We start from the raw sequence: 27086 nt of genomic DNA on the forward strand, positions 1-27086 counted from the left end.
AACCCAACTGCAATAGGAGGGACAGGATGCATCAGGGATTATCCCCCTTTGGGTGTCAAACTCAGGCTCTCCTGAGATCCCTGTCAGTCCCCTTTTCAGAGTTTGGTGTTAACACCCTCAATTTGCTGTACCTCGACTCCCCAGATCCCAAACAGGATGAGGACTGGGAGATCCTGCCCTCTTGGTGCTCCTATCCAAGCTAAGATCTGGGAACTGCTGGTCCCAGACCACACCCCTCCAAAGGGACTCCAGAGGAAGTCCCCAACCTGGGCGGGGTTAATTAGATGGCGCTTTGAGATCTCAGGATGAAAGGACTGCCTAGGGCCATTGTCCTTGGCCTCCTGTCCAGCTTGGTAGGGGAGGGGAGGCAGTACCCTGTCCCTTCAGGCCCCAAGGATGGGGCATCAGTTTATTGGGAGTGGCACTGCCAGGCTCTGGAGGACTCTGTTCTGAGAAGCTCCTGCTCATAGAAGCAGGGAGCCCAGGGCCGAGATATGGGGCAGTGGGGGGTCAAGGGCTCATGCCCCTGGGGTCTGCCTCCCCGCCTCCTGGGCAGCACCCAGACAGCCCGGCTCTGGTGCCGTGTGTGGTTTCAGGATAAGCTGCCGATGCCACCCAGAGCGCCCTGCTGACAGACAAGGATCTCGCCTGCTTTCAAAGACGCCCTTTCATCTGCCAGGGCTAATTACACCTGCAGAGCGGAGAAGAGGGCACTGGAGCCAGCCCCCTCCTTCTTCCCCCATCCGGCTCCCAAGCCCCCTACCTCAGGAACCCTTCTCCTCCCTCCCCTCTGCCTGTTCCAAAGCTCCGTGGCAGCCTCAGCACCTGCCAATTATGGCTCCTCTAGTGACAAGTGGCCCTGGCTCCTTGGAGGGAGGGTGTGTGAGAGCAGAGGGCTTGAAGATGGGTCTATGCGTATGCATGACGGTCGGGGTTAGGAGGGTCTGGCTGGCATTAGGAGGCTTCTAGGGAGTAGGTGAGGGCCTCGTCAGTGTGAAAGCTCTGTCCCTGATGGAGGCAGGTTGGTGGAGGTCGGGAGCACTTCGGCTCTGATGCAGGCAGCTCTAGGTTGGCTGCCACGTATGAAAGTGGGAAGGCTCAGTGCCCCCCACTGGCTGTGTAGGCAAGTGGCTTCCAAGACTTGGGTTGTCCCCAAGGTACTTGACGCTTTTTCCTCTTCCAGCACTTCGAGTGCTGCTTTGCAACACTCTGCTCATGTGACTGAGTCTCCCGCCACCTTGTAAACACATGTATCCAGGAGGCACCATGTTGGTCCATCTTTGCACTTCATTATCATAGTATTTGCTCACTGCACACACTTGCCCGAATGGGAGTGGAGAGTGTGTGAGGGACCACTTGGGTGAAGGGGATCCCGGGAGTGTGTGGGAGCCTGTTGGCATGGCGAGGCTCTGTGCTGCAGTAAGTGGGGTGTGCCTGCTCCAGTGGTCACTGTGGGCTGCTGCGGCCACAGTGTATGCCTGCACTGGGGTCTGGATGAACCTCTGGGTAAGTGATGACCTAAGAGGGCGTGTGACTGAGTGAGGGTGTGTGTGCATGTGTGTGCGCGTGTGCATGCTGGTGGAGGCTCTATGTGTGTGGCTGCATGTCATGCTCTGTTTGGGAGGAACTATATCTACCTGTGAGGGGTGGTTGGGGGGCACACAGGCAGTGTGGCTGTGCTTGAGGATCTGCCAAAGGCTTCCAGTGGGGGTGAGATCTTTAGAAGGGCAGATGAATTCTTCAAACAGATTCTTCCTTCCCAGGCTCCTCACCTCAAAACTGAGAGAGAAAAAACAGTAAGAGCCCATATTCTTCCCCAGAATGGGGTAAGCGAGAGGGAGCTATACCATAACCACTGTGCCTTACTCCGCTCCTGGTCCAAAGGAACAGATGAAATGCCAGCAATAGGTTTCCACGGAGGCCCAGGAAGCTGAGTGGGTCCACGGCGGTGGGGGTGGGAGGATCGGAGCCTCCACTGGCTGTGTGGCCAAGTGGTGGTCTACCCTTGCACAAGAGGCATGATTCCACACTTTCTGAGATCATTGTGGGTTCTTCACTCAGTCTCTTAATGTTCCTGCCACCAAAAAGCAAATAAGTTATGGTGTCTAACCCAAGTCCTCTAGAGGTATTCCAGGCCTAGCCAGGGCCCTGCCCTCCCACTGTCAGAATTCTTAGATAGACACGAAGAATTGACAACCAGGACCCTGGATCCTCAAGTCAGGGTCACTGACATGACGGTTTCTCCACTTTCCTTCTAAGCCTCATCGCTTCTCTTCACCCTCCCATATCCCCTCTTCTGACCCCGCCTGTGTCTGGGAAATGTCATTCCCTGAGCTCCTCCTCACAGCAGGTCCTTCTGGCATCTAACCGACTTATCTCATGCTCTCAGGCCCTGTTTGGGGACTGGTGCAGGGGGACCCTCACTGGGGCAGCGCGATAAGACGGGGTCTGACGGCCTGGCTGAGGTCATCGGCCGCCGAAGTACGTCAGCGATGGGTGTGTACGTCCCAGCCGGCCGCACGACCTCGCTTTCATCCTTTGTTCCTGCCAGCCCGGCCCATTCCCACCACAGATTCTCAGATTCCCAGCGTGGCGTGTCCGATGAGCAGGAGTCTTCGCCCGGACACGATCCTCTCCTGGCCCTGCCCTCTGCTCACCTCCCCCTCCCTGTCTCCCTCCCAGCCACTTTCAGAGGGGCAGTCGCTTTCCATCTCCCCACTGCCTTCTCCTTGCCAAGCCTCCAATGGCCACCAGAGGAATTGTGGTTGGACACAAGAGAGAACGTTTGGGGATGTTGCCAAGCAGGGAACTTGGCAGGTGGTGGGCCCCCCTTTCCCGAGTGCCGATCAGCGGGTTGGGTGGGAAAGAAACACGCATGCCTGGGGAAAGAGGGGTGGGCAAGGCAATTTCTCCATCTCCCGTCAGGCCGCGGATGCGATCCCAGAGCCTTTGTTCATGGTGGCTGTCTGGCTGCTCCGGTCCGGCAGCCAGTCCCCAAACATTTCTTCATTCACCCTGGCTTAAAACTAGGTTTCCACATCACTGGAGTGGTTGTTTGTATTTGGCCCTCCCACTTCCCTGCGTCATCTCTGGCAGGGATTTGAACCCTATCTCCTGGCTCCCAGCCCCTTCCCAGGCATCACCATGACCCCCAACCTGGGCCCATCTTCCTCCTTGTCTCCAGGCAGTCTGTGGCTTGGATTTTCTACTCCATACCCCTCCTCACATCTTCCTTGCCCTCATTCTCCAAGAAACCCTCTCAGAGACCCCTCCCTGGCCTTGCCTCTGCCTTTCTTCCCTGCCCTCCCTCTCCTCATCCTGATACCCACATTCTTTCCAGCCAGAGTCCTCCCGTTTCTCTTCTCTTCTGGGTGCTTGTGAGTGTCGGGTCTGTATCCCCTCCCATCCCAGTTAGGTGCTCCTCAGGGACAGGAATCTTTATATTTCCCCCAATTCCCAGAAAAGCCATGAGACCAGAGCTTGGAGAAATGAGGGAGGGGAAGAGGGCAATTATCAGGGGAGGTGATGAAAAATTGGTAAGAGCTGAAGCATAAAGATTAAGCAAGTCTCCCCTGAGCCCTGGCCTGGTGATCAGTGTGGAGAAGAGCTATGAACATTTAGTGGGGTAGATGGGATGGGAAGAGAAAAATTACCCATCATTCCTCTTGTGGGTCTGAAGGGAGGTCCCCTGGAAGTTTTTCAAAGCAAAGACCAGGAGAGGTGAAAGGGTATGTTTGGGGCAGCATGGGGGCCTGATGACTGGGGATGGAGGGAGCCCGCTGCACCAGCTCCTCTTTCTAGACTTTGCCCCAGGGATAGCAGCAGCATTTGGATGCCGTTTGCTCACCGAGCAACCCAGTGTCATAAAGGTGCTAACAAAAGTCCCCAGGCACCCTCCGATCTTGGCCTGGAAGAGAACTCACTGGTTCTTATCCTGGATCTGCCATTAATTAATTTGCTGAGTGATCTCTGGCAAGTCTCTTAACTTCTCTGGGCCTCCCTTTCCTGTCCTCACCCCTCCACAGCAGGAACAGGTGCCTGAGGGGGGAGGTGGAGCCTTCCCTAGGGTGGCTTGGAGGCAGGAGGATGGAGGAGGGATGGACCCTCTCAGAGGCTCTTTTGGTCCTTGTGGTTGGAGCCAAGCGGTACCTTCTTGGACCCTTTCCCTGGTCAGTTGGGGAGGTTGACAAGGGGGACACAGTGCTGTTTCACTCCTGAGAGGAGCATGAATCTCTTCAAAGCTTCTCTTCCTACCCCCTCTCAGGATGGTTAACAGGAATCCCTTTTGCACCCTGGGTCCCCTCCCCTAATGTTTCCCCTCCTCCTGCACAAGAGCAGGAGCACACCCTCAGGAGAGAGACTAGCCCAGCACTCCTGATGAGCAATAATTTGTTTTATGACAGAAAAGGAAATTGTCTTCAGTTTCACAAGAGCGAAACGAATTCGTTTGAAGTAGTTTGCCCAAGTAGTTTGCCCTGCGGCAGGCAGGAGAAGAAGGTTTCTCTCTAGAGCTTGCTTTCGCTCTCCTTCTCTCCCCCTCTCTCCCTCTCCCCTTCTAATTACTGCAGCTTCCAAGCTGTTGGCATGAGTCGATGCCAGGCTGTCAGATGCCAACTGCCCCAGGATCTCACCTCTTGGGTGTGGATAGGGGGATGGAGCCACAGGAACAAGGTGGGGTGGCTCTCAGTTCAGCCTCTGCCATGCCTGAAGCCTTACCTGGCACCATCAGGTAGAGAGGAGGAGGGCGGGGGCAAAGGGCAGCAAGACAGGGCCCAGGAAAGCAATCACGTCCCGGACCTTGGAAGACCACTGGCACATTCAATGCCCAGAGAGGGCCTGTTAGAGGCTGGGGGGCTTTCCTGTAAGAGCTGCCCATATTTCTAGATCAGCCTTCTTCATTCTCTGTGATTGCAGCCTGGAAGCTGAAGTCCCTGTGGGCATCTGGGCAAGGAACTGGACCATAATCACCTACTGGTGTCAAGACTCAAAGATTCGGCATGGTGCCATGGCTCACACCTGTAATCCCAGCACTTTGGGAGGCCAAGATGGGAGAATCACTTGAAGCCAGGAGTTTGAGATTAGCCTGGATAACACAGCGAGACACCCATCTCTACAAAAAAAAAAAAATTAAAAATTAGCTGGATGTGGTGGTGCACCTGTAGTCCCAACTACTTGGAAGGCTGAGTCAGGAGGATTGCTTGAGCCCAGGAGTTAGAGGCTTCTGTAAGCTATGATGGTGCCACTGCACCCCAGCCTGGGAAATAGAGTAAAATCTTGTCTCTTAAACAACAAAAAACAAAAAACAAAAAACAAAAAAAAAAAAGGAAAAAAGACTCATTCAGAGGTGGACAGAATGGAATGGAGAGGACAGCACTTGTGGATAATCAATGCCGTCATTAAGAAGTCCAGTGTAGGCCAGGTGTGGTGGCTCACGCCTGTAATCTCAGCACTTTGGGAGGCCAAGGTGGGTGGATCACCTGAGGTCAGGAGTTCGAGACCAGCCTGACCAACATGGTGAAACCCCATCTCTACTAAAAAAAAAAAAAAAAAGCAAGGCGTGCTGGCTCATGCCTGTAATCCCAGCACTTTGGGAGGCCGAGGCAGGCTACACGGTGAAAACCCATCTCTACTAAAAATACAAAAAATTATCCGGGCTTGGTGGCGGGCCCCTGTAGTCCCAGCTACTTGGGAGGCTGAGGCAGGAGAATGGCGTGAATCCGGGAGGCGGAGCTTGCAGTGAGCCGAGATCACGCCACTGCACTCCAGCCTGGGCGATAGAGCAAGACTCCATCTCAAAAAAAAAGAAAAATACAAAATTAGTTGGGCATGGTGGCACATTCCTGTAATCCCAGCTACTTGGGAGGCTGAGGCTGAGGCAGGAGAATTGCTTGGACCTGGGAGGCAGAGGTTGCAGTGAGCAGAGATCGCACCATTGCACTCCAGCCTGGGAAGCAAGAGAGAAACTCTGTCTCAAAAAAAAAAAAAAAAAAAAAAAAGAAGTCCAGTGGACTGAAAAATAGTGGGACCCTCCTATGCCCGCTTAAGAGCCCCCTTCCTCTCTCCCTTCCTTCTTTCTTCCATTCCTTCCTTCCTTCCTCCATCTATTCGTCCTTCCATTAACTTATTCAACAAACTTTCAAAGCACTTACAGAGTCCCAGGCACCAATCCAAGCACTGGGAGTAGTGCAATGAATGAAACCCCCTGCCTCCATGAAGCTTACATTCTAGTGAGGATGTTAGCTTCAGGGGGAAGAGGCTGTACCGAGCACATGCCTGGAACAGGGAAGGTGCTTAAAAATATCTGTGGAATGAGTGACTAAATGCCCAGAATGAATCAGAGGTGACACTGCAAATGTTCAGCTGGTGGGTAAAAAAGAATGGCTTGCTTAACCCATTCCCTGCCATGCTCCATCCCATCCTCCCTTCCTGTCCAGAGGGCCTTCCTGCTGTGGTCCAAGGGGCAGAGAGCAGGCAGACACCAGGCTCCAGGGCTGCCAACCTGGCACCGCTGCTTGGCGCTGGGCGCCCTCTAAAACAACAAACTTCGTGTCTCTAATTTGGCGCTTCCTGTTTATCTTGATATTATCTCCTGTCCTTGAAGCCCACAGGCCCAATCAAGGATGTGGCAAAGGGCCAGAACTTTGGGGACTCAGAGATGGAAGAGGCAAGGGTGCCCTCTCTGCCAGGGTTCTAGGCTGTGCCCACAGGCACTGGGCAGAGGTCTGAAGTCCAATGCTCCAGGCACTAGAGGAGGCTGAGTCTCCTCTGCACCTACACAACAGAAGTCCCACATGCTGGGTTCTAGTTGTCCCAGGTTCATAGATCAATGTCACTTTTTCCCCTCTATGAATCTTGGTTTTCTGAACACCATAGAATAGGAAGGATTCAGCAAGGGAATCCCCTAGCTTCACTGCTGTCTCTTTCTCATCCCCACGTGGCTTGGAATCTCTTCTTAATGAATGACTTCAACTCTTTTCACAGCCTTTGAGAAATGGATTGAACTTTGGGTGCTTTACCTTTTTTTTTTTTTTTTTTTTTTGAGATGAAGTCTCGCTCTGTGGCCCAGGCTGGAGTGCAGTGGTGCTATCTCAGCTCACTGCAGCCTTCGCTTCCCAGGTTCAAACGATTCTCGTGCCTCAGCCTCCCAAGTAGCTTGGACTACAGGTGTGTGCCACCACGCCCTTTTTTTTTTTTTTTTTTGAGACTTAGTCTTGCTCTGTCACCCAGCCTGGGGGCAGTGGCACGATCTCAGCTCATTGCACCCTCCGCCTCACAGATTCAAGCAATTCTTCTGCCTCAGCCTCCCAAGTAGCTGGGATTATAGGCGCCCGCCACCAGACCTGGCTAATTTTTGTATTTCATAGAGATGGGGTTTCACCACGTTGGCCAGGCTGGTCTCAAACTCCTGACCTCAGGTGATCCACTCGTCTTGGCCTCTCAAAGTGCTGGGATTACAGGCATGAGCCACCACCATGCCAGGCTTTTTTCCTTTTTTTTTTTTTTTTTTTTTTGAGACAGGGTCTCATTCTGTCTCCCAGGCTGGAATGCAGTGGTGTGATCATAGCTCACTGCAGCCTTGACCTTCTGGGCTCAGGTGATCCTCCTACCTCAGCCTCCCAAGTAGCTGGGACTACAGGCACCCCCACCATGCCCAACTAATTTTTGTGCTTTTTGTAGAAATGGGGTCTGGCTATGTTGCCCAAGCCGGTCTTGAATCCCTGGGCTTAAGTGGTCTGCTCACTTTGGCGTCCTAAAGTGCCGGGATTATAGGTGTGAGCCACTGTGGCTGGCTGCCTCAGGTTTGTTTTTTGTTTTTTTTTTCAGACGGAGTCTCACTCTGTCTGAGTGAGACCCAGGCTGGAGTGCAGTGGCATGATCTCAGCTCTCTGCAACCTCTGCCTCCTGGGTTCAAGCGATTCTTGTGCCTCAGCCTCCTAAGTAGCTGGGACTACAGGCGTGCACCACCATGCCTGACTAATTTTTGTATTTTTGGTAGAGATGGGTTTTCACCACGTTGGCCAGGCTGGTCTCGAACTCCTGACCTCAAGTGATCCCCCGCCTCGGCTACCCAAAGTGCTGGGATTACAGGCATAAGCCACTGCGCCTGGCCCTTCAGGTTCTTGAATCCATACTCTAGGCACTTGAAAGATGAAGCTTCCTCTAGACATTGAAGTCCGCCTGGGATTAGCTGACTCTTGGAACCAAGTGAATGTGTCCACTATGCTGGGCATCAAGATGGCTGCCCTGTGGGTGGTAGGATCAGGGCAGATTCCAGACAGGCCCCCACCCCGGCCAGAGGGGCAGCCTCTGCCACCCCCAGAGCTCCAGGTAATAACCTAGGGGCCACGCCAGGCTCGCCAGCACCTGAGCCACCGGCAGCAGATAATGACGGGGGAGCTGGGCAGTCAGAGCCAACCCCTCAATCAGGAAGCAAATTAAAAAGGGGAGGAATCTCCCAGACAGACCACAACAATGAGACCGGCCCCCTTTCCAGAGCACTGCCCTCCCTCCCCCTACCCGCCTGATTCCGCCTGCCAGGTCCTGATACCCAGCCTCCTCTCTAATTCCCCTCTCGTGGGATCCTGCTGGAGGTTCTCTGGATGACCCTGGCTGTGGGTTGGTGGCCGTGCCCAGCTGACCAGGACACAGGATGCTGCGCCTCTTATGGAGCCTCGTCTGTCAGCCCTGACCTTGGATTCCTGACAGGGCACTGGGCACAGTGTCAGGGTGAAAGAGGAAGGGTCAGGGCGTGTTTTTGATGCAGTGTCTTGAAGGCCATGAGGCCAGCTCTCAGTGACGTGACAAAAGGGATTTATTTATTTAAACTTTTTTTTTTTTTTTTTTGTAGAGTCGGAGTCTCACTATGTTGCCCAGGCTGGTCTGCAACTCCTGGCCTCAAGTAATCCTCCTGCCTCCGCCTCCCAAAGTGCTGGGGTTACAGGCATGAGCCATTGTACCCAGCTGACAAAGGGATTTATAGAGAACTCACCAACCTCTGACCTGGCAGCCGCTTGTCCTCTGCAAAAGGTGTAAATTCAATCCAGTGTGACATATATTTATTGCATACTCAGTACTAGTTGTTGTATAAGATGCTGGGGGAGATACAAAGATGAACAGAAATTTCCAGTCCCTCAAGGAACTCACGGTCTGACACACGCACACAGCTAATTATATTACCCATCAGAGAATATTAAACACTCTATATTTTAGAACTATGGGAGCACAGAAAAGTATAACTTGAAAAACTGGAGAAGGCTTTAGAGAGCATGAGGACATAGGAGTTGGGATTTAAAAGATCCATAGGAGCTCATCAGGCAGAGAAATGGGGAAGAGAATTTCACACATGGAACAGTGTGGGGGTGTGAAAGTGTGTGGACGGTAAGGATGGAGTAGAAGCTTCCTGGGGAGGGGGAAGGGATGTGGCTGGAAAGGGAGGCTGAGGCCAGATGGGGAATGGGGCTTCAATTCTAGGCCTAAGAGTGCAGATTTTCTCCTGTAGGTAATGGGGAGCTATTGAATGTTTTTGAGCTGAGGCACGACATGACTGGGATCTTTCCACCCTTGTAAGAAGTTTAAATTCCTACTGAGGGACTAAGGGGATTCTGCTTTTTCTGCCTCTGCCTGTCTCCGTGACTGACACCCAGCCAGCCTTTTCTCTCGGCTCCACTTACTGCCCTTGCTTCTTTGCCCCGAACCTCCAATTCCTTGTTCCAAGCATCCCAAACCTCCAATTCCTTGTTCCAAGCAGGGTGACAGGGTGGGGGGCTTCACTCTCCCTCAGCCCCCACTCCAACCCTACATGTCCCAGATACTCTCTGGGTCCTTCCACCTCCCTCACACAACCAGGGCCAGCCAGGGGGACAGTAGGAAGCTGTGTGTGCTTACTTCGTGGATCTTTGGGTTTTAAGTCCCCCTGACCCAGGCTTCTGCCTTCACTGATGCCCTCCCCCAGCTGACAAGCTTCTGGAAGCTTGGATTCTGGGGAGCCCTTTCTCTAATTCACTCAGCTGTGGCTTATCCACCCCTTTCTCAAAGAAAGGCTCTGGGCTGAGGACTCTGTGGCATGAAAGGATAGAGTTCTTGCCCTCAAGGATCCAACCAGTAGAGAAGATAAGAAAACAAGCCCATGGAAGCAGAGCATGAGGCAATAAGTGCTGAGGAAGTTCAGAAGAGCACGCCAGTGATGTGCTGATAAGGGAAGCCTTTGCAGAGAAAGCCGCCTATGTGCCAGCCAGGAGCTTGAAGGATAATGTGCTTTCCAGAGGCAAGAATGGCTGGCAGGGGTGGAAATGATTTCAACAAAGGTAGGAAGGCTGGACACGTTTGGTGAACATTAAATCCACTGGGCTGAGCTGGGCTGTAGGGTTTGTACGAGGACCAGCGAGAGAGAAGACTGCATAGATGAAGTGGGAGGGCCCTGGATGGCACAGTTAGCACTGTGGAGCCACTGGATGTGTTGGAGATGGGAAGTGCCAAGATGGAGTGGCACTTTAGGATGCTTAGGCCAGGCATCATGTCTCACGCCTGTAATCCCAGCACTTTGGGAGGCTGAGGCAGGCGGATCACCTGAGGCCGGGAGTTCGAGAGGAGCCTGGTCAATATGGCAAAACTCTGTCTCTACCAAAAATACAAAAATTAGCCAGGCATGATGGTGGGTGCCTGTAATCCCAGTTACTTGGGAGGTTGAGGCATGAGAATCACTTGAACCCAGGAGGCGGAGGTTGCAGTGAGCCAAGATGGCGCCACTGCACTCCAGTCTGGGTGATAGAGGGAGACTGTCTCAAAAAAAAAAGATGCTTAATCTGTCATTGATTAGGTGCAGGAAAGCTTAGGTTGGTGGGTACAGAAGTGGCATAGGAGACCTGAAAATTAATTGAGACAAGTAGTAATTTTTGTCAGCAAGTTGACGCTGCCATAGAATTTCCACAGACCAGTGCCCATTTCCACCTCATTCGTCAATTCAACAAATATTTGTAAAATACTTGCTAAGTACCAGACACCATTTTAGGCTCTTTCTTCATCATCTTCCCCTGCCCTAAGATAAAAAGATGAAGGTAAACTCTCACCTGCACACACTTGGGAGATCTTACTTAGCCCAGCCTCCCCCTTGCAGCCTAAGCGAATCCAGTAGTGTCTGCCTTTGGAGCAGGTATATTGAGAAAAATCAGAGAACCACATGCAGTAAGGATTTGGGGGACAGTGAGGTAAGCAAGCTTAGGGGTGGGAGGAAGAGTAGCTTGGAAAGCAGAAAGCAGTTGGGGGGTGGGAAAAGGGAAGTTGACAGCTGAGTGTAGGGGAGCCCTGGGATCTTTAGGGGAGGGAGGCTGGGCAAGGAGGAGAAAGATGGAAGGAAGAACAGTAGGAGATGGGCCTCTGGGGCTGAGGATGGGGGCCGGAGGGAGGAACAAATTAGAGAGCTGAAGAAGGAAGTAGAGTCTTAGCAGCTAGGGGCGGGAGGAGGAGGTGGGAGACTGAGAGGCGAGGGCAGAGGAAATAGGCCCAGGCACTGGAGACGAAAGTCTGGGAGTCTGAGCCGCTGAGGAGCCACCTGGAAGGTGCAGGCAGCGGCAACATCAAACCTGAGATCCGAGGGCTGGCGCTGGGAGTGAGCTGGAGTTGGGGGAGGTGGCTCGTGTGGGGGGCCAGGGGGCGGGTAGGGGAGCTGCGATCAAGAGAGAGGGGCTTGAATTGAATCTACCCTTAGCCGCACTGGGTCTTCAGCTTCCTCAGCCCCCTCCCCTCTTCTGGCTCCAAAGGCCAGAAGCCAGGACTCTGCAGTCCCGCCCCCCACTCCAAGCTATAGGCTGCATGGCACCCACCCCTGGCTTTCCCAGCTCCTCTCTCCCGCCCATCACTGGTGTTGGGAAAACACATTGTCTGGAGGTGCAAATAGAGGAGGAAAGGGGGTCGCCTGCCAAGTAGGGTGCTGGCTATGTTCATTGCTGTCCAGGCAGGGTCTACACACACCCCTGATTGATCCAAAGTCCAGGGGAAGGTGTGTGGGCCTGAAGGTCCAGGTTGAGGGCTGGGTCTTTTTCCTCTCCCAAACTCCCCCCCACCCCAAGATTCTCCCATCTTTTGGACTGGACCTGCTACCTAAGCATATGGAACCGATTGAAAGAATTTGTATGCTCACCTTATAATTTATGCAAATCAACTCTGTAATTAACTATAATTTGGAGGCATCCTTTGGTATTTGAGACATTTATCCATGAGGAAATGCCCTAGTGATAATGCTCCCGTATTAACATTATTTACTCCACCTGTGTGGTCTCCTCAGCTTGTTTCCCCTCCCCACTCTGATTTTCTGTGCTGGAAGGTGGGGAGGGACAGGGAAGCCCCTCCCTGGAGCCTGCCTCAGTCCTGACGCCTGGGTTCCCCCAGGGGGTTGTGCTGGCCCTGTCCTCCCAATTTTGCCTCAGATTGAAGAAAGAGGTCCAGCTCTGCCTCCTAAGCCCTCTAATACTCTATTCTCTCTTGCTTGATGGGTGGCTTTCTGCTGAGCTTTTACCTTTTCAGGGCCTCAGTGTTCTCATCTCTGAAATGGGGAGAGGAAGGACCTGTCGGAGCCTTTATGGGATAATTGCTGAAAAGTTAATGAAGAGACTGGGAATCCCCAGTCTAGAGGTTGCTGAGGGTATAGGGGAGGAGCAGGAGAAGAGTTTTGGGTGAAGACTCCCTGGCTCATCCTGTGGGAGGGAGGTAGCATGCAAGTCTTGGGGTACTGGGTTCTGGTGTGTAGAGGGGGTACAACTGCTCCTGTCCTCTGCCAAGGGCATTGGGCTGTGGTCAAAAACAGGATGTCATCCTGTGAAAAATCCCCAGGCCACTCTCCTATGTGGGTCAGAGTTCGCAGCTTCAGTGAGCTTTGGGAAACAAGTCTTACTCTGTTTCATCTCCGTTCTCCTTCCTGGTCTTTTGTCCATCTCTGCCCTGGGACATGTTTGTGTTAGCCAGTATACCTAAACTTACAACCACCCTAAAATTAGGCTTATATAAATAGAGATCTGGGGGCTCCCCCTAAATTCACCTTCAGGCCCCTTCTCCCTTTTCCAGGCCACCTTCCCACCCTCTTCACCCTCCTGGAGTTCCAGGAGTCCTGAACTGTCTGTAACAGTTCTTGGCTGGACTCTGCCTCTGGTCTTTCTGGTCTTAGGTGACCTCTTGTCCATCCTAAGCTGCCTTACCCCATCCAAAGTCAGGGAAAAGGTCCTCCCTTCCCATTTGACAATGAGAGATCCCAGGTCCAAAAGATAGATTACACTGGGTCCTCCTGGGGATCCAAGTTGGGAAGTGAGTATGTAAAAAGAGGATGAAAAGGGAGAGAGAGAAATTGTGCCTCAGAGTGGCCAACAACACTGACATGAAGCTCTGCAAGGAGGAACTGACTTGAAGCCGTGTGGTGTGTGTGTGTTGGGTGGGGGGCATGCGTCTTTCAAGTCTCAAAAATGGAACTTCTTTCCTTCTTACCAAGTCCATGGAGGAAACCTCAGGAAGAGGGGATGGAATTTGGAGAGTTCCAGCCATCCCAGCTCTCCACCCTAGCAATGCTGTCATTTCCTCCATCCTGCAAGAACCACTTTGTCCCTCTCCCACTGCCCAGCCAACTCTGCGAAAGGAAGGAAATGCCCCCAGCCCCTACTCCCAGCTGAAATCCTCCTTTCCTGGCAGACCTCACGGACTCAGATCTCACCCCCTACCACTCCCCTAGGAGAGCTGGGGGCCACTGTTTCCTGGATTATCCTAAAAGCTTCCGAGGCCGTGAGGAATTGGCAGCATCCCTACTCCCTCCTTCACCTCCCCCTTTGGCACTGCCTGTCACCTCCTTTATAAAGCCTGGCTCTTTTATCACCGCCACTTGTCCCTCACTGCCGCCGCCAGCTCTGGGCTCCATGGACTGGTAAGAGAGGCTGTTCCCTGTCCAGTACAGGGGACCTCCACAAAGAGGATCAGGTCTCCACTCTAAAGTAGGGGTCATAGAGAAGGGTCTGGCTCTCTCTGAATTGGGAAGGGGGAGATAAGAGGGAGATCTTGGTGGGGTTTGCATGGAGAACCAAAGGGATCCCTTGGAGGTCTTTTGACTGGGCTGGGGTAGTCAGCCCAGTGGAGAAGTGGGGTAGGGATTCATAGCCGGGAACTTTATTCCGAGAGAAAGGAAGGGCAAATAAATGTTAATAGAAATACAGGGCACACACACTCACTGCCTGGAAGATCCTGAATGACAGAACACCTGCAAGGATAGTAAGGGAGAAACCACTATCCACATGCTATGGGGAACTGCATTTATGATGGAGGAGAGAAGACACTCTACACTCAAGCCCACAGGTACACGCAGGCATAATATGTACACACATTTGTAGATATACACACACCAACATACAGATGCACTATCCTCAGGCGGGTTCATCTTCTAGACTGAAAAGGGATGGTGGTAGCTAGGGATTTTGAAATTAATAATAAAATTAGTGTCCAGCATTGTGCTTGGCCTTAAGTAGACCCTCGATAAGTGTTTGTTGAATGAAATAAAGGATGAATGAAAGAAAACTATTTGACTCCAGCTTTGGGCTCTACCTGGTTTTCTAAGAATCAGGAGATTGTGGTGGGGAGAGGAGGGGAAATAAGGAATATGTTGGCATCCAGGGTCATCAGCTTGCAGGCTTGGAAGTGCAGCCTGGAGGTGGGAGTGGGAAATAGAGGAGACGAGTGAGTGAGAAGAGGAAAACAGGGCCAGACTCTGGTCTGGTCCCAGCTCTGCTTCTAACTTGCTACTAACTTCCCTGTTTTGGGGTTCAGTTTCCCTACCAGTAAAACGAGGGCTTGGACTAGACAATTTGGGGCTAGACCAGCTTTGATATTCTCATAGTGCAATCTCTACAGGACAGTTGAGGTTTGGAAGGGATCACAAGTGTAGAGTCTGACTTGTCTCAGTAATTCAAGATGGGATCAGTTTGTCCATTAGACTCAAGATAGGAGATGGCTTTCATCTAGGGATTCATTTAAGAATGCTGTTTCCTCCGCCTTCAGGCTCTAGGGGAGCCAGACTTCCAGGGTCATCAATTTGCCATATTGAGGCCAGATGGACTAGTAGGCAGAATACAGGCTTTGGAACCTGAGAGATCTGAACTCAGTTTCTTCTTCTGTCTTTTAACAACTCTGTAATCTTGGGTAGATCATTTAACTTCTTTGATCTGTGGCTTCCTCATCTGTACAATGGGAATAATAATAATTACTTTGCTGCATGCCCATGAGAATTAGAGATATTTGTGTGAAGCACCTGGAACATAGTAGGTGCTCAGTAAATAAACCCTGGTTGTGATAAACACGCAGACTAATGAGGTTTCTCCAGGTACAAAGTGGATCACCGACTATAGATGAAGCTTGAGAAGAAGAGGGGTGGCAGGAATGGGGGCTGGACACTTGCAGGGGAAATCTGACTATTTATTTGAGAAAATGAGGAAGAGCAGCAGAAATGGCCCAAGTCCAAGACAGATCTCAGTTTATACAGGAGATGCAATGGGCAGTGTTGTTCAATTTTGAGTAGCAATAAGTATATGGGCAATGGGCTGTGGTGACCTTACTCATTATGTCAACATCAGACCATGGGCCGTCATTCGGTGGGAAAACATTTAGCAAGTGGGCAACCAAAAGGGCTGGAAGCAGAGGACTGCAAGTAGAGGGGGACTGGAGGAAAGATAGTGCCAGTACCCTCAGTGAGCAGCAGAAACCTAGGCAGAAATCAGAATGGCTGGGAGTTTCCAGAGACAACTGCATTGTTGTTGAATTTCCTGCTGATGAGCTGCAGGCAGATAGAGGGTCTTTGCTCGTGGGATTCCAGATGGCTACAGGTCTGGTTGGATCGGGGTAGGGCTAAAGGGGGCCTAGAGTGAAAGTAGCGGGGAGTGTCTACCATCCTTGGGCTGAATCCCTGTTGCTTTCCAGGGAAAAGGCAGAAGGGGCCAGGAAGAGAAGGCAATCTGATGCCTATAAATGAGAGGGGGAACTTGGTCCCCCTACCCAGAGTCAGACCCCTGCACAGGCTTTAGCACCTTAGGAACAGTAGATGCAGCACCAGCAGGCAGCTTGGAGGAGGAGGCAGGAATGCCCAGAGGTCAAATCAGGAACCAGAGTCCCCTACTGGGGGCTCTGTTTTGGACCTGATGAGCTTCTACTCCATTCCAGAGGTAGCTGTGAACTAGGATACAAACCCACCTGGCCAGGATTTGTAGGCTGAATGGATGGAGAGAAAGCTGCATTGATGAAGAGGATTGTCAATTTAGCCATGGCCACAAAGATCCAGAGCAGTTTCTGTGAATCCACATCCAGAGCCCCAAGTAACAAGAAGGCAAAAAGCAAACCCCGACTGATCAGAAATCTCAATCCCCCGATGTCAGGCGACACCTCTGGCTTCCGAATACCTGTCATTTCTCTAGCTTGGTGGCTGCTCTTACAGCATTTCACCAAGGAAGAAACTGAGGCTTAGAGGCACCTACCTGCCAGGGTCAGTTTAGCAGGTGCAGAGCTGGGGCTAGAATTTAAATCCGTCAACTTCTAGTCCACAGGTCTTTGTGCATACACCTTAATCCAACCAATATTTACTGGGAACTGACTTATTTAATAATTATAACAAGGGTATCTTCCATTTACCCGGCACTTACCAGGGGCCCCGTGGGCTAAGCATTTTTAGGCACATCAATTCCTTTAAGCCCCCAAGAGACCCTACCAATGTGTACCCAGGTGGTCCGGATGAAGGAAATGAGCCTTAGAAAAGAGGGAGATGCACAGTTGAATCCGACATCGATTCTGGATAAGAACGTGTGCGTGGCTGAGGGGTACCACACACATACGCATACACGCATGGATTGATTTTCACCCCGCTTATGCACTCGGTTTAGCTATTTTTGAGTTACAGTTTGAGTGTGTCCCGAACGGGCATGCAGGACAGGTAAACCAATGGGGGTAGAATAGGGGCTGTAGAGGCGAGATTAAATCAGCCTAAATTCAAGTATGAAATCGACTGTAAAGAGGAAAACGAAATTTTAAAAAGCCGACGGCAAAGCGCACAGAGGAGACCAACTTGCCAAATGAAAGAAATAGGGAAATTAATTGGCGTTCCCCTGTGAAAAAAGGGGTCACATGGAGAGATCAACACTGCGGCATGGGAGTGAAGCATGGGGCCACCTCGGTGGCCAGGCAGAAGAATGCGTGGGTGGGGGATGGAACTTCCCTACCCACCGGTGCTTGGCAGGTCTCGGAAATGTCGACCCATCCAGATCTTGAGAGAAGTTTTTGTGAGCTCCGCGAGCGCGCTGAAATTTTACCAGAATATTGCACTGGGCATGTGCATTTTTCTCAAAGGAATCCAAGACCCCCTCCCCAAAGTTGAGAACCTTGGGTTTAGTTATTCTGGTGAGAATTAGGAAGGAATGGTGGCAAGGGATAGCTCAATTCCTTCCAGAAGTGTCCCTTCCCAGGGCCATTCAGGCGCCTGCCCATTCTTCAGAACCGGGTGCTCGGGGGCGAGGGTGTGCGTAGGCTGAGCATTTCCCAAAGGACAGGAGGGCGAGGAGAGGCGAATTTGAGAGGTGGATTTCGGAGGCACTGGGGTTGCTACCTAAGGGGAGGGGCAAAGTGAGAGCTGCTGGGACCTGGGACCGGAGTAGGGGGGCAGCAGAGACCGGTGGTGGGCAGAGGCTGGGAGAGGGGAGGAGAGGAGGTGGTCATCCAGAAAGGTCAGAGAGGGAGACCCCGAAAGGGAGAGGGAAAAAAGGACGGGGAAGGGTGGTGGTGGAAAGAAGCAGCGCGGGGTGCGGGGGGGTGAGGCGGGGCAGGAGACGGGGGTCGGGGGTCTGGGGAATGGGGAAGGAGGGCAGCCAAGACAAATTTCACACGGCCTAGGCCTAGAGGCGAACTGGAAACATACTTGGCGCTCAATCCTGTTTCCTTCTTTCCTCCCGGTTCCGGGGCAGGGCTGCCCGTCCAGAGAGGGTCAAGGGCCATCGAGGCAACCTAAGGGTTGCTGCCTAAGGGTGGCTCCGTCTCACCCCCAGGACCTGCCCCCTTATCCATTCCCCCCCGGGTCTTAGTCCTGCGTCCTCTGCTACACCGAACCAGCTCCAGGGCAGTTTTCCACCCGGCGGGGCGGGTCTTAGAATCTGGGAATCACTCCACCCAGGCCCCTCGCCCTGGGAGTGGAGGGGACCAGGGAGGAGCGAGGGAGCGGGCGGCGCACGCCCTAGTTAGCTTTCCTCCCCCACTCCCGCCCGCCCCCTCCTCGCGGCCCCGGCTGGGCCTCCGGTCCAGCCGAGCCCGCAAGGGTTAAAGGCGGCCGCAGGTGAGGTGGGCGGGGCCGCGAGTTCGGGGGAAAAAGCAGCGCTGGGGAGAGGATGAAGGCAGAGAGCGCGGGTGAGTCACGGGCGGAGCTGGCCTTGTTCGCTCGCTGGCTCCTGCCCGCCCTCCGTCCTCCGCCCTCTCGCCGGCGCTCACCTCCTCCGCCGCCTGCCGCCTGCCGCCTGCCGCCAGCCACCGAGTCTGGCTCGCCCTGGGCTCCTGCCCCTCACCGCTGGAGAGCTCGCCGGCGCACAGGGCCCATGAGCGACCGTCTGTAGCGCACCAGCCAGCTGTGCCCGGAGGCCGCCGCAGCCTCGAGGTAGGAGCGCGGGTCGGGGTGGCCAGGGGTGAGCGCTACGGAGATTGTCTCGAAAAAACGCACTCCGAACGCGCCCCAGCCTCCTATGGCCTTGGGAGCGGGGTAGTCCTAAAGGATCTGAGGGGTTAGAACCCCCATGGAGGGAAAACTGGGCGGACGGGAGAGACTGGAGAGACCGAGGAGGCTGGAAACCGGGGCAACTGGAGCGACTGGGACAACCAGAGGACCGGGACATTGAGAACTGGGAGTACTAGCCGGTGATCCAGAGAGGCAGAGCCGAATGGGGCATAAGGGTGCACCGACTTGCCTTCCCACTTCGGGGAGAGAGAAGCCTGCGATGTGCGCTGTGCTCTCTCCTTTCCTGAAATCTTTCTAGGCCTGGAAATGAACCGGACATATACTTGGTACTCAATCCTGTTCCCTTCTTTCCTCTCAGTTCTGGGGCAGGGCAGTGTTGCCCATCTGGGGCAGGTGGGTCAAGGAACATAAAGGCAACCAAAGGGTTGCCACCTAAGGGTAGCTCCGTATCACCCCCAAGACCTGCGCCCTCCTCTATTCTCCTGGGTCTTAGTCTTGCATCTTCTGCTAGACTGAGCCAGTTCCAGGGCAGTTTTCCACCCAGTGGGACGGGTCTTAGAACCTGAGAATCACCCCGCTTTGGGTTTCCAAAATCTTGGTAGCAGGCCATTGCATCCCAGGCCTGGGCTCTCCAGCTCTCTGCCAGGAGAAGCCACTCTGGAGCCCAGATTATCCTAGCCTTCTCACCCTCCAGCCCCTGGGGCAGTTCCCAGGCACCAAAAGCTGTTAGGGTCCCCTAACAGCTCCTGCCCAGCCCCTTCTGTGCTGCCCCACCCCAGCCTGGGGCTCCGTTCCTGCAGCTTCACCCTGTTTTTGTCTTGTGGTGAGGCAGCCAGAGCCTGAGTAGGTGCCCCCGTCCTCCTCTCCCTCCCTCTCCCAGGCTATCAGTGCCACCTCCCTGGTCCCAGAGGCAGAAGATGGTAGGGTCAGCTAAGCCCTGCTGTGGGAAGGAAACAATCCTGCCCTAAGTCACTGGTCTCCTGCCCCACCGGTAGAGAAGACCCAGGCATACAAACCTGCCCAGCTGAGGCAGCAGGGCTTCCAGGCCTTAGGGAGAGGTGGTGAGAAGACAGTGAACTTCAAGCCACAGATATGTGGTTGAGAAAGGGTTGGGGGTCTTTAGCGTCCTAAAGGTCTACAGAAAGACTGGTTTACAGAAAGTAACAGACTGAGAGTCCAGGAGTTAGGAGACCTGGTTTATTGAATGAATAAATGAACATCCTTCTCCAAGTCACTGTGCCAAGTCATTCAGCCTGCTTCCTCCTCTTCAAAATAAGAAGATTGGCCTGGAGCAGTGGTTCTCAACATTTGCTGCATATAGGAATCATCTTGGGGGGGCTTCTAAAAAATGATCCATGCCTGGGATGCACTCGCTTATGTCATCTTTTTAGGCAATTCTTGCTCTTAAGTTCTGTGGTTATGACTTCTCTTGTTGCCTTCCTCTTCCTGCACTCTGACCCTATATCACTTAAAGGGGTGCAACTGTACCCTCCAGAGCTTGCTGTCAAGCTCTTCTCTGGGGAAGCCATTCCCTCCCAACTTTATATCTGGGCCTCCTCTAGCATGGAGAGGAAGATGGGTAGCAGTCAGAGAGTTGCCTTGCACTGGTATGAGTCAGGAGAGGGATGGAAATTTGGTTTTCTCTGGTGGGGGTATCTCCCAGATTCCAGGGAGTATCTGGTGGCCAGAGAGCTGCTCCCCAGGGAGGTGAAGTCCCTGCTTGAGGGAAGGGGGCGGGGGTATGTGAGTTGGTTTAGTGGGCCCGATGTGACCAGGCCAGGCGGGGAGCAGCGTAGACGGTGAAATGCTTTTCATTACTGAACATGCTTTGGAAATGGCATGAGAACTCTGTCTCTAAAGACTCAGGACCCGTTTGGGGCTTTATGAGGGGCAGGTCACCTGAAGCTTTGGGTTTCAGAAATAGACCATCCCCTCTCCCATCTGTATCCTGAGTTAAACTGGGGAAGCTGAGATGGGTCTAGATCCTCCATTTGGGCTGACGCAAGTCTGCAGGGGGAAAATGCCACTGCCCCTTGCGCTGGCCTGGGCAGCTGGGGTGGGGATGGCTCTAGCACTGTGCTGTAGGTGTATCTGACCTACCATTCTGGGAGTGGCCCAACTCTAGGGATGAGCTGGGTCATACGGCAGGGATCACCCAGAGGAAGGTAGACCTCCATCATCCTCTGTGCTTGGATGAGAACCTCACATCTTGGACCCTTCCTCGCACTCCCGAATTCTCTAAACTGATCTCTAGTCCTCGTTCAGAGGTGCATCCTTCTTTTACACCTGGGGCCAGAGAGGAGGACCTGGGTTAGGAGGGAAAGTGAGCTGGTCATTTCCCTTACTTTTCTGCTTCTTCGCCTCCTTTAGGTTCCGTCTGAGGTGCCCCTGACCGTCCCTGCCCTCACCCCACCCCGGATCCCGGCAATGCTAACCGCTGTCTGCGGCTCTCTGGGCAGCCAGCACACGGAAGCGCCGCACGCCTCCCCGCCGCGCCTCGACCTGCAGCCTCTCCAAACTTACCAGGGCCACACGAGCCCTGAGGCCGGGGACTACCCCTCCCCGCTGCAGCCTGGAGAGCTGCAGAGCCTGCCGCTGGGCCCGGAGGTGGACTTCTCGCAGGGCTATGAGCTGCCAGGGGCCTCCTCGCGGGTAACCTGCGAGGACCTGGAAAGCGACAGTCCCTTGGCCCCGGGCCCCTTTTCCAAGCTCCTGCAGCCGGACATGTCACACCATTATGAATCGTGGTTCAGGCCGACTCACCCAGGCGCGGAGGATGGCTCGTGGTGGGACCTTCATCCGGGCACCAGCTGGATGGACCTCCCCCACACTCAGGGCGCGCTGACCTCACCTGGCCACCCGGGGGCGCTTCAGGCGGGCTTGGGGGGCTACGTCGGAGACCACCAGCTTTGTGCCCCGCCACCCCACCCGCATCCGCACCACCTCCTTCCAGCTGCCGGAGGGCAGCATCTCCTAGGGCCGCCCGACGGAGCTAAGGCCTTGGAAGTAGCCGCCCCGGAGTCTCAAGGGCTGGATTCCAGCCTGGACGGGGCGGCGCGTCCCAAAGGCTCCCGGCGGTCGGTGCCCCGCAGCTCAGGCCAGACCGTCTGTCGCTGCCCCAACTGCCTGGAGGCGGAGCGACTGGGGTCTCCGTGTGGGCCCGATGGGGGCAAGAAGAAGCATTTGCACAACTGCCACATCCCGGGCTGCGGGAAAGCCTACGCCAAGACGTCGCACCTGAAGGCGCACCTGCGCTGGCACAGCGGCGACCGTCCCTTCGTGTGCAACTGGCTCTTCTGCGGCAAGCGCTTCACGCGCTCGGACGAGCTGCAGCGCCACCTCCAGACCCACACCGGCACCAAGAAGTTCCCCTGTGCAGTCTGCAGCCGCGTCTTCATGCGCAGCGACCACCTGGCCAAGCACATGAAAACCCACGAGGGCGTCAAGGAGGAGGCGGCCGGGGCGGCCTCCGGAGAGGGCAAGGCCGGCGGCGCAGTAGAGCCCCCCGGGGGCAAAGGCAAACGCGAGGCCGAGGGCAGCGCGGCTCCCTCCAACTGAGCTCCTCGGTGCCGCCTCCCTGCGGGTCTCCCGGGGGGCACTGGATGCGAGCCCCCAGGTCTGACGTCCTTGGGGGTGGCTTGAGGAAGAGGGGAAGGTGCGTATTTATTCAGGGAGGAGGAAAAGTGGTGCAGGGACAGGGAGATGGGGCGCTAGGGGTTCTTAGTCTCTGGGGCTACTAGGCAGGCTGCATTTGACTGGACCGGTAGGAGCTGTGCAATGCCCCTCTGTTCTCCCCTGCCTCACAGTTTCCCTTGCCCCTGGGCTGGGGGGTTGGGGTGGGACACCCGTACCGCGGCTGGCTGGCGGGGCCAGGCTAGAGGAGACAGCAAGTCCCAGTCCCCGGAGCAGAGAGAAGTGCGGCCGGCCCGGGGCGCTGGTGGTGGCTGTCTGGACACGTCCTTAGCGCCTGGGAACCAGGACATAAAAGCGCCTCCGGAGCCGCCCTGCGGCGGGGTCCCTTTCATCCCACTTAAAGTGCTTCTGCCCCTAGGGTTTCCGGAGGGAGAGCCGAGATGGGATGGGGGAGCCTGGGGGTCCCCCTTGGCAGGGGTCTCTCTCTCTGGTTTGGAAGGTTGTTGCTGTAAAAATAACTCCTTTGATGAGCTTCCTTATTAACCCTTTCAGACCCAGTCTGATGGAGCCATGAAGGAAGAGGGAAAGAGGGCTGGCATTCCTGACAGCCTCCCAGCCAGGGCTGGCGATAAAGGACAGAGTTAGATGTAGGGGGCGAGTAGGGAAGTCCCCTTCTAAAATGAGAGATAGGGATTTGGTGGGGTATGGAAGGAACTAGCCCCTTCCCTCTCCACCTCTGATTCAGCCCTTAATTCTTGGTCCTTATGATAAATAAAGTTCAGTAGTCACATTCCCCATCTATTACCCTAGGTGTGTTTTCAAGGCAGCCAGCAGTAGAATCCATGTAGTTCCCACCAGTTGCCTTCCCCTCAGGGATGGAAGGAAGAGGGTTTCTTGGGCTGGTTGAGGACAGATTGGGGGTGTCTCAGCAGAGGAACGTCCACTGGTTCCCACTCAGAGTGGAGGCCTGCAGCCTGCCTGACCATCTCTTTAGCCATCACCAAGAAAATAAACCCCACTGTCTCTCTAGTTTGGCCCTTGTTTTTCCCTTGCTCTTGCTGTAGCATGTTCATTAGGGGATTCCTTCCTCCCCCTCACCTCACAGGGGAAGGGGGAAGAGTTGTTCTCCCACTGGAAGGGGTTCTGCCTTCTGAGGTGACATCCAGGAAGCTGTCCCCATTCCCTCTCCTTTAGATGCTAGAAAGACGTTTTGATTCTGATCATGGGGTGGGGGAGAAAGGAAGGGAGGGAGGTGAGAAGCCCAGCAGAGGCTGAGCCAGGCAGAGGGGAAAGAAGTTGATATGAGGAAGGGTCTGGCAGGCCACAGCCCCTGCAGCTGGAGGGCTTTCCCACACTCGAGAGAGGGGCCTTACAGTCCCTCTGATACCCCTCCCCCTTCCCCTTGCTCCCTTTCTTCACCTGGAGCCCTCTGCGGAGATTAGCTGTGTATTGATTTTTAAGTTATAAGCAAAGGGTATTTTATTTAATATTAGGTTATGTGTGTGCATGTTGTGTGTACCTGTGTGCATGTATGTGTGTTTCTCTACTGAGCCTGGGGTCTCTAGCCAGGGAGACCCCATCTTATTCACCATGTCCAAGATCCTGGGATCTGGGCCCAGCATCTCTTCTTCCCTTGTAGATGCTACAGCCCAGCCAAGGTCTGGGAGCTATATGGGAAGTGGGGGCTGGGATCTGGGTGGGAATATGTGTTTGTATACAAAGGGGCCCTCCTTAAAAGGGACAGGATGACCTTCCGGAGCGACTCATTGGCCTGGGGTAGTTTAAGAAGTAATGTTCTTTCTTTCTTTCTTTCTCTTTTCCCTACCTCCTGCTAACCCAACCAGAGATCCCCTTCCTTGCTGAGAAGGTTGGGGGCAGGAAGAGAGTTGGCAGTGCCTGCAAGTTGCCTGGCCAGGTGGAGAGGGGGAGAGAGGAAGGGCACCGTGGGTGTAGGATGCCTTTCTCCTCCACCCATCGAAACCAGCCATCCCCTCCCTGTGCCACCAAGACAGCCTTTTCCAGTGGCCATCCTAAGGGGAACTCCCAAATGGGTGTTGGTGGTAGACACAGATGCTCCCCCCAATGGAAGCCCCAAGCTCTGAGGTATGCGGGTAGAGGCTTTGGATAGGTTTTCTTCTGCTCCCGTCTTGTATAGATCTAGGCTGCTTGGCTGCCTGTCTTTCTAGGCAGCCCCCCTAGAGGAAAAATGTAGGAATTTATTTTTTCTTTAACTGCTGTGAACTCACTTTGAAGGGGTAGGAGGGAGAAACAGCCTGTGTTTTTTATGCAATAAAGTCATCAACTACATCATGCTTCCTTTGTGTTCCAGCTCTGTTTCCTTTTTGACTCAGTGTCCCTCAGCAGTGAGGACCAGGTCTGGGCCACAGAGTGGGGTGGATGCTTCCCAATGATCCTGCAGCCCCTTGGAAAGCCTCATGTCTATTGAGTTGGGTTGGAGCAGGGGTCTGATCCTGCCCCAGAGGTGGCTGGTACAGAAGGAGGGAGGTGCTTCCTCTGGGTTGATACCCGGGCTGTCCCTCCCTGGTCTCATACCTGTGGTTATGAGAAGTTTCTAGATATCTCTTTCCTCCTCCACATACAAACCTCTTCTTTCCCTTCCCCTGCTAAGAACACTGGTTCCCTCTTTCCCAGTCATTGGCTCCCTCACTCCATCCCCATGGAGGGTGCATGTCAGTCCATCCCCTGCCTGTGACTGAGCTGGGGGTGACTGGCAATGATTTCTTCACCCAGGATGATCCTTATCAGGGACAAGGCGATGAAAGGCAGCCGAGCTATCTGATGGGCTCCCGCCCAGCTGGAAAGTATGAGGGAAAGGCTCCTACGGTAGCTCACAGCTAGAGACCCACCATGGTTACACAACCACAAGGCACACAAACATACCCGCACTGGACCCATGTGCACCCGCCCCCAGAGATATGCAGAAATATCCATCTGTACACATCTTCCCAGGCCTCCCAGTGCTTGATACAAAGTTGGTGCCTAATTCACAGCAAATGAGTAGAAAGCCTCATGATTCCAGAGCTCCAAAGCCAGGAAGTTTGACCGAAGATAGGTTTTGGGCTCCAAGGGGGCTGGGGGGCAGGAGTTACTGTGTTCTTTCACCTTCTCATTCTACCTTTTGCCAAAAGTATTATTTTCCCCTAGTGGGATTTCTAGATCCACCACTCTAACCCTAACCCAATTTCTCGAAGCCAAATCTGGTACTCAGGCTGGCCCATCCCATAACTTAATTTGGGATCCTGGGGTCACAATGTTTATGGCTACCTTAGGATAGGGTCATCAGAATGAATGATTTAGGGGTTGTAGAGGAAACCAGACTGGTTTGGGGCCAATTGTTTTGTTTCCATCTGCTGCTGGATTTAGAAGGCTGGGAGGAGGAAGGACAGGTGTGTTTTCCCGAGACCTTATGCCAGCCCCACTCCTCCAGGTGCCTCTTTTGTCTTCCTGGTTCTAGGGGAGTTAGACCCCAGGAACTTGGTGAGTCCCGTCCTCCTTTACTCCCATTGCTGCCCCCAGGGACAGGAGGGCAGCTGTGCGGCCGGCTAGGCCTGTCTGGGCAGGGCTGGGGCCGCCCCTCCTCCCTATGCAGCTCCTCCCGCTGACCTGCATTCTTAGCAGGGGCCTTTGGTGGGGCTCTGACGCTTGCTTGCTTGCTGGAAATGCTGCCTGGCTGGCCTGCCCCCCACCCCCCCACGACGGAATCCAAGGCCACCTCTGACCCCCCTCAGATGGGGTGTCTGGCAGGAGGATCGTGGAGGGCACAGGAAGGGGTTAGGGAAATCAGAACATCTGGGCTGGCTCTCTGGGTTCCTCTCCTGGGAAGTGGAAGTAGAATCTATCCTACCCTCTAGGGTGGATGAATGAAATAAGAAATGAGAAAGTGACAGAGAAGAAGACAGCCTGGGAACTGCAACCTGGGGATGCGCTGTGGCCTCTCTCTGCCTCTCCTCCTGCCTGTTTCCGCCCCACAGTGGGAAGCCGGGGAACTGCAGGAGATGAACCCGCTTTCCTGCAAGCTGCTTCAGGTGCCCAGATTTCTCAGCACACAGCCTTGATGTTTACCTCTGGAATGACATTAATTGGCAACCTCACAACCCCTCCCCGACATTGTATCAGAAAGAGCCTTCACCTTCCCATTAATCCTAGCGTGACTGACCACCAGCACCCTAGCAGAGTAGGCTTGAAAGAAAGCCAAACTCCACTAAAACACTGTTAGAATTGTTTTCTTTTCTTTTTTTTTTTTTTTTTTTTGAGACGGAGTTTTGCTCTTGTTGCCCAAGTGCAATGGCGCGATCTCAGCTCACCGCAACCTCTGCCTCCCAGGTTCAATCGATTCTCCACTTGATCTTAGCCAAAAGGCCGAGAAGCGATAGTTCAATCGATTCTCCTGCCTCAGCCTTCCCAAGAAGCGGGGATTGCAGGCATGCGCCACCACGCCCAGCTAATTTTGTATTTTTAGTAGAGATGGGGTTTCTCCATGTGAGCCAGGCTGGTCTTGAACTCCTGACCTCAGGGGATCTGCCCACCTCGGCCTCCCAAAGTGCTAGGATTACAGACGTGAGCCACCGCACCCGGCCCACTGTTAGAATTGTTAAGCAAATACAGTAAAGTCAGAGGATACAAGGTCAATGTACAAAAGTCAATAGTGTTCCTATACACTAATAACAAACTATACAAAAAAGAAATCAAGAAAATAGTCCCATTTACA

The 27086-nt window shown here is 53.8% G+C and overlaps 1 protein-coding gene across 2 annotated transcripts in view; it reads left to right on the forward strand.

The window, feature by feature from the left end:
• The window catches only part of SP6 (Sp6 transcription factor), a 97496-nt gene extending 72827 nt beyond the window's left edge, over positions 1-24669 (forward strand). The window contains exons 1-2 of one of the 2 annotated variants that reach the window (XM_055257349.2): positions 18392-18646; positions 21095-24669. In XM_055257349.2, the coding sequence (XP_055113324.1) occupies positions 21152-22282 (1131 nt within the window). In that variant the 5' untranslated portion in view covers positions 18392-18646; positions 21095-21151 and the 3' untranslated portion in view covers positions 22283-24669. Of the gene's footprint in view, positions 1-18391; positions 18647-21094 lie in introns of those variants that run through there. The other variant, XM_063628816.1, reaches the window with a different exon arrangement.
• Positions 24670-27086: the final 2417 nt, after the last annotated feature.

The sequence above is a fragment of the Symphalangus syndactylus genome, chromosome 20, assembly GCF_028878055.3.
Source record: "Symphalangus syndactylus isolate Jambi chromosome 20, NHGRI_mSymSyn1-v2.1_pri, whole genome shotgun sequence".
NCBI lineage: Eukaryota > Metazoa > Chordata > Mammalia > Primates > Hylobatidae > Symphalangus > Symphalangus syndactylus.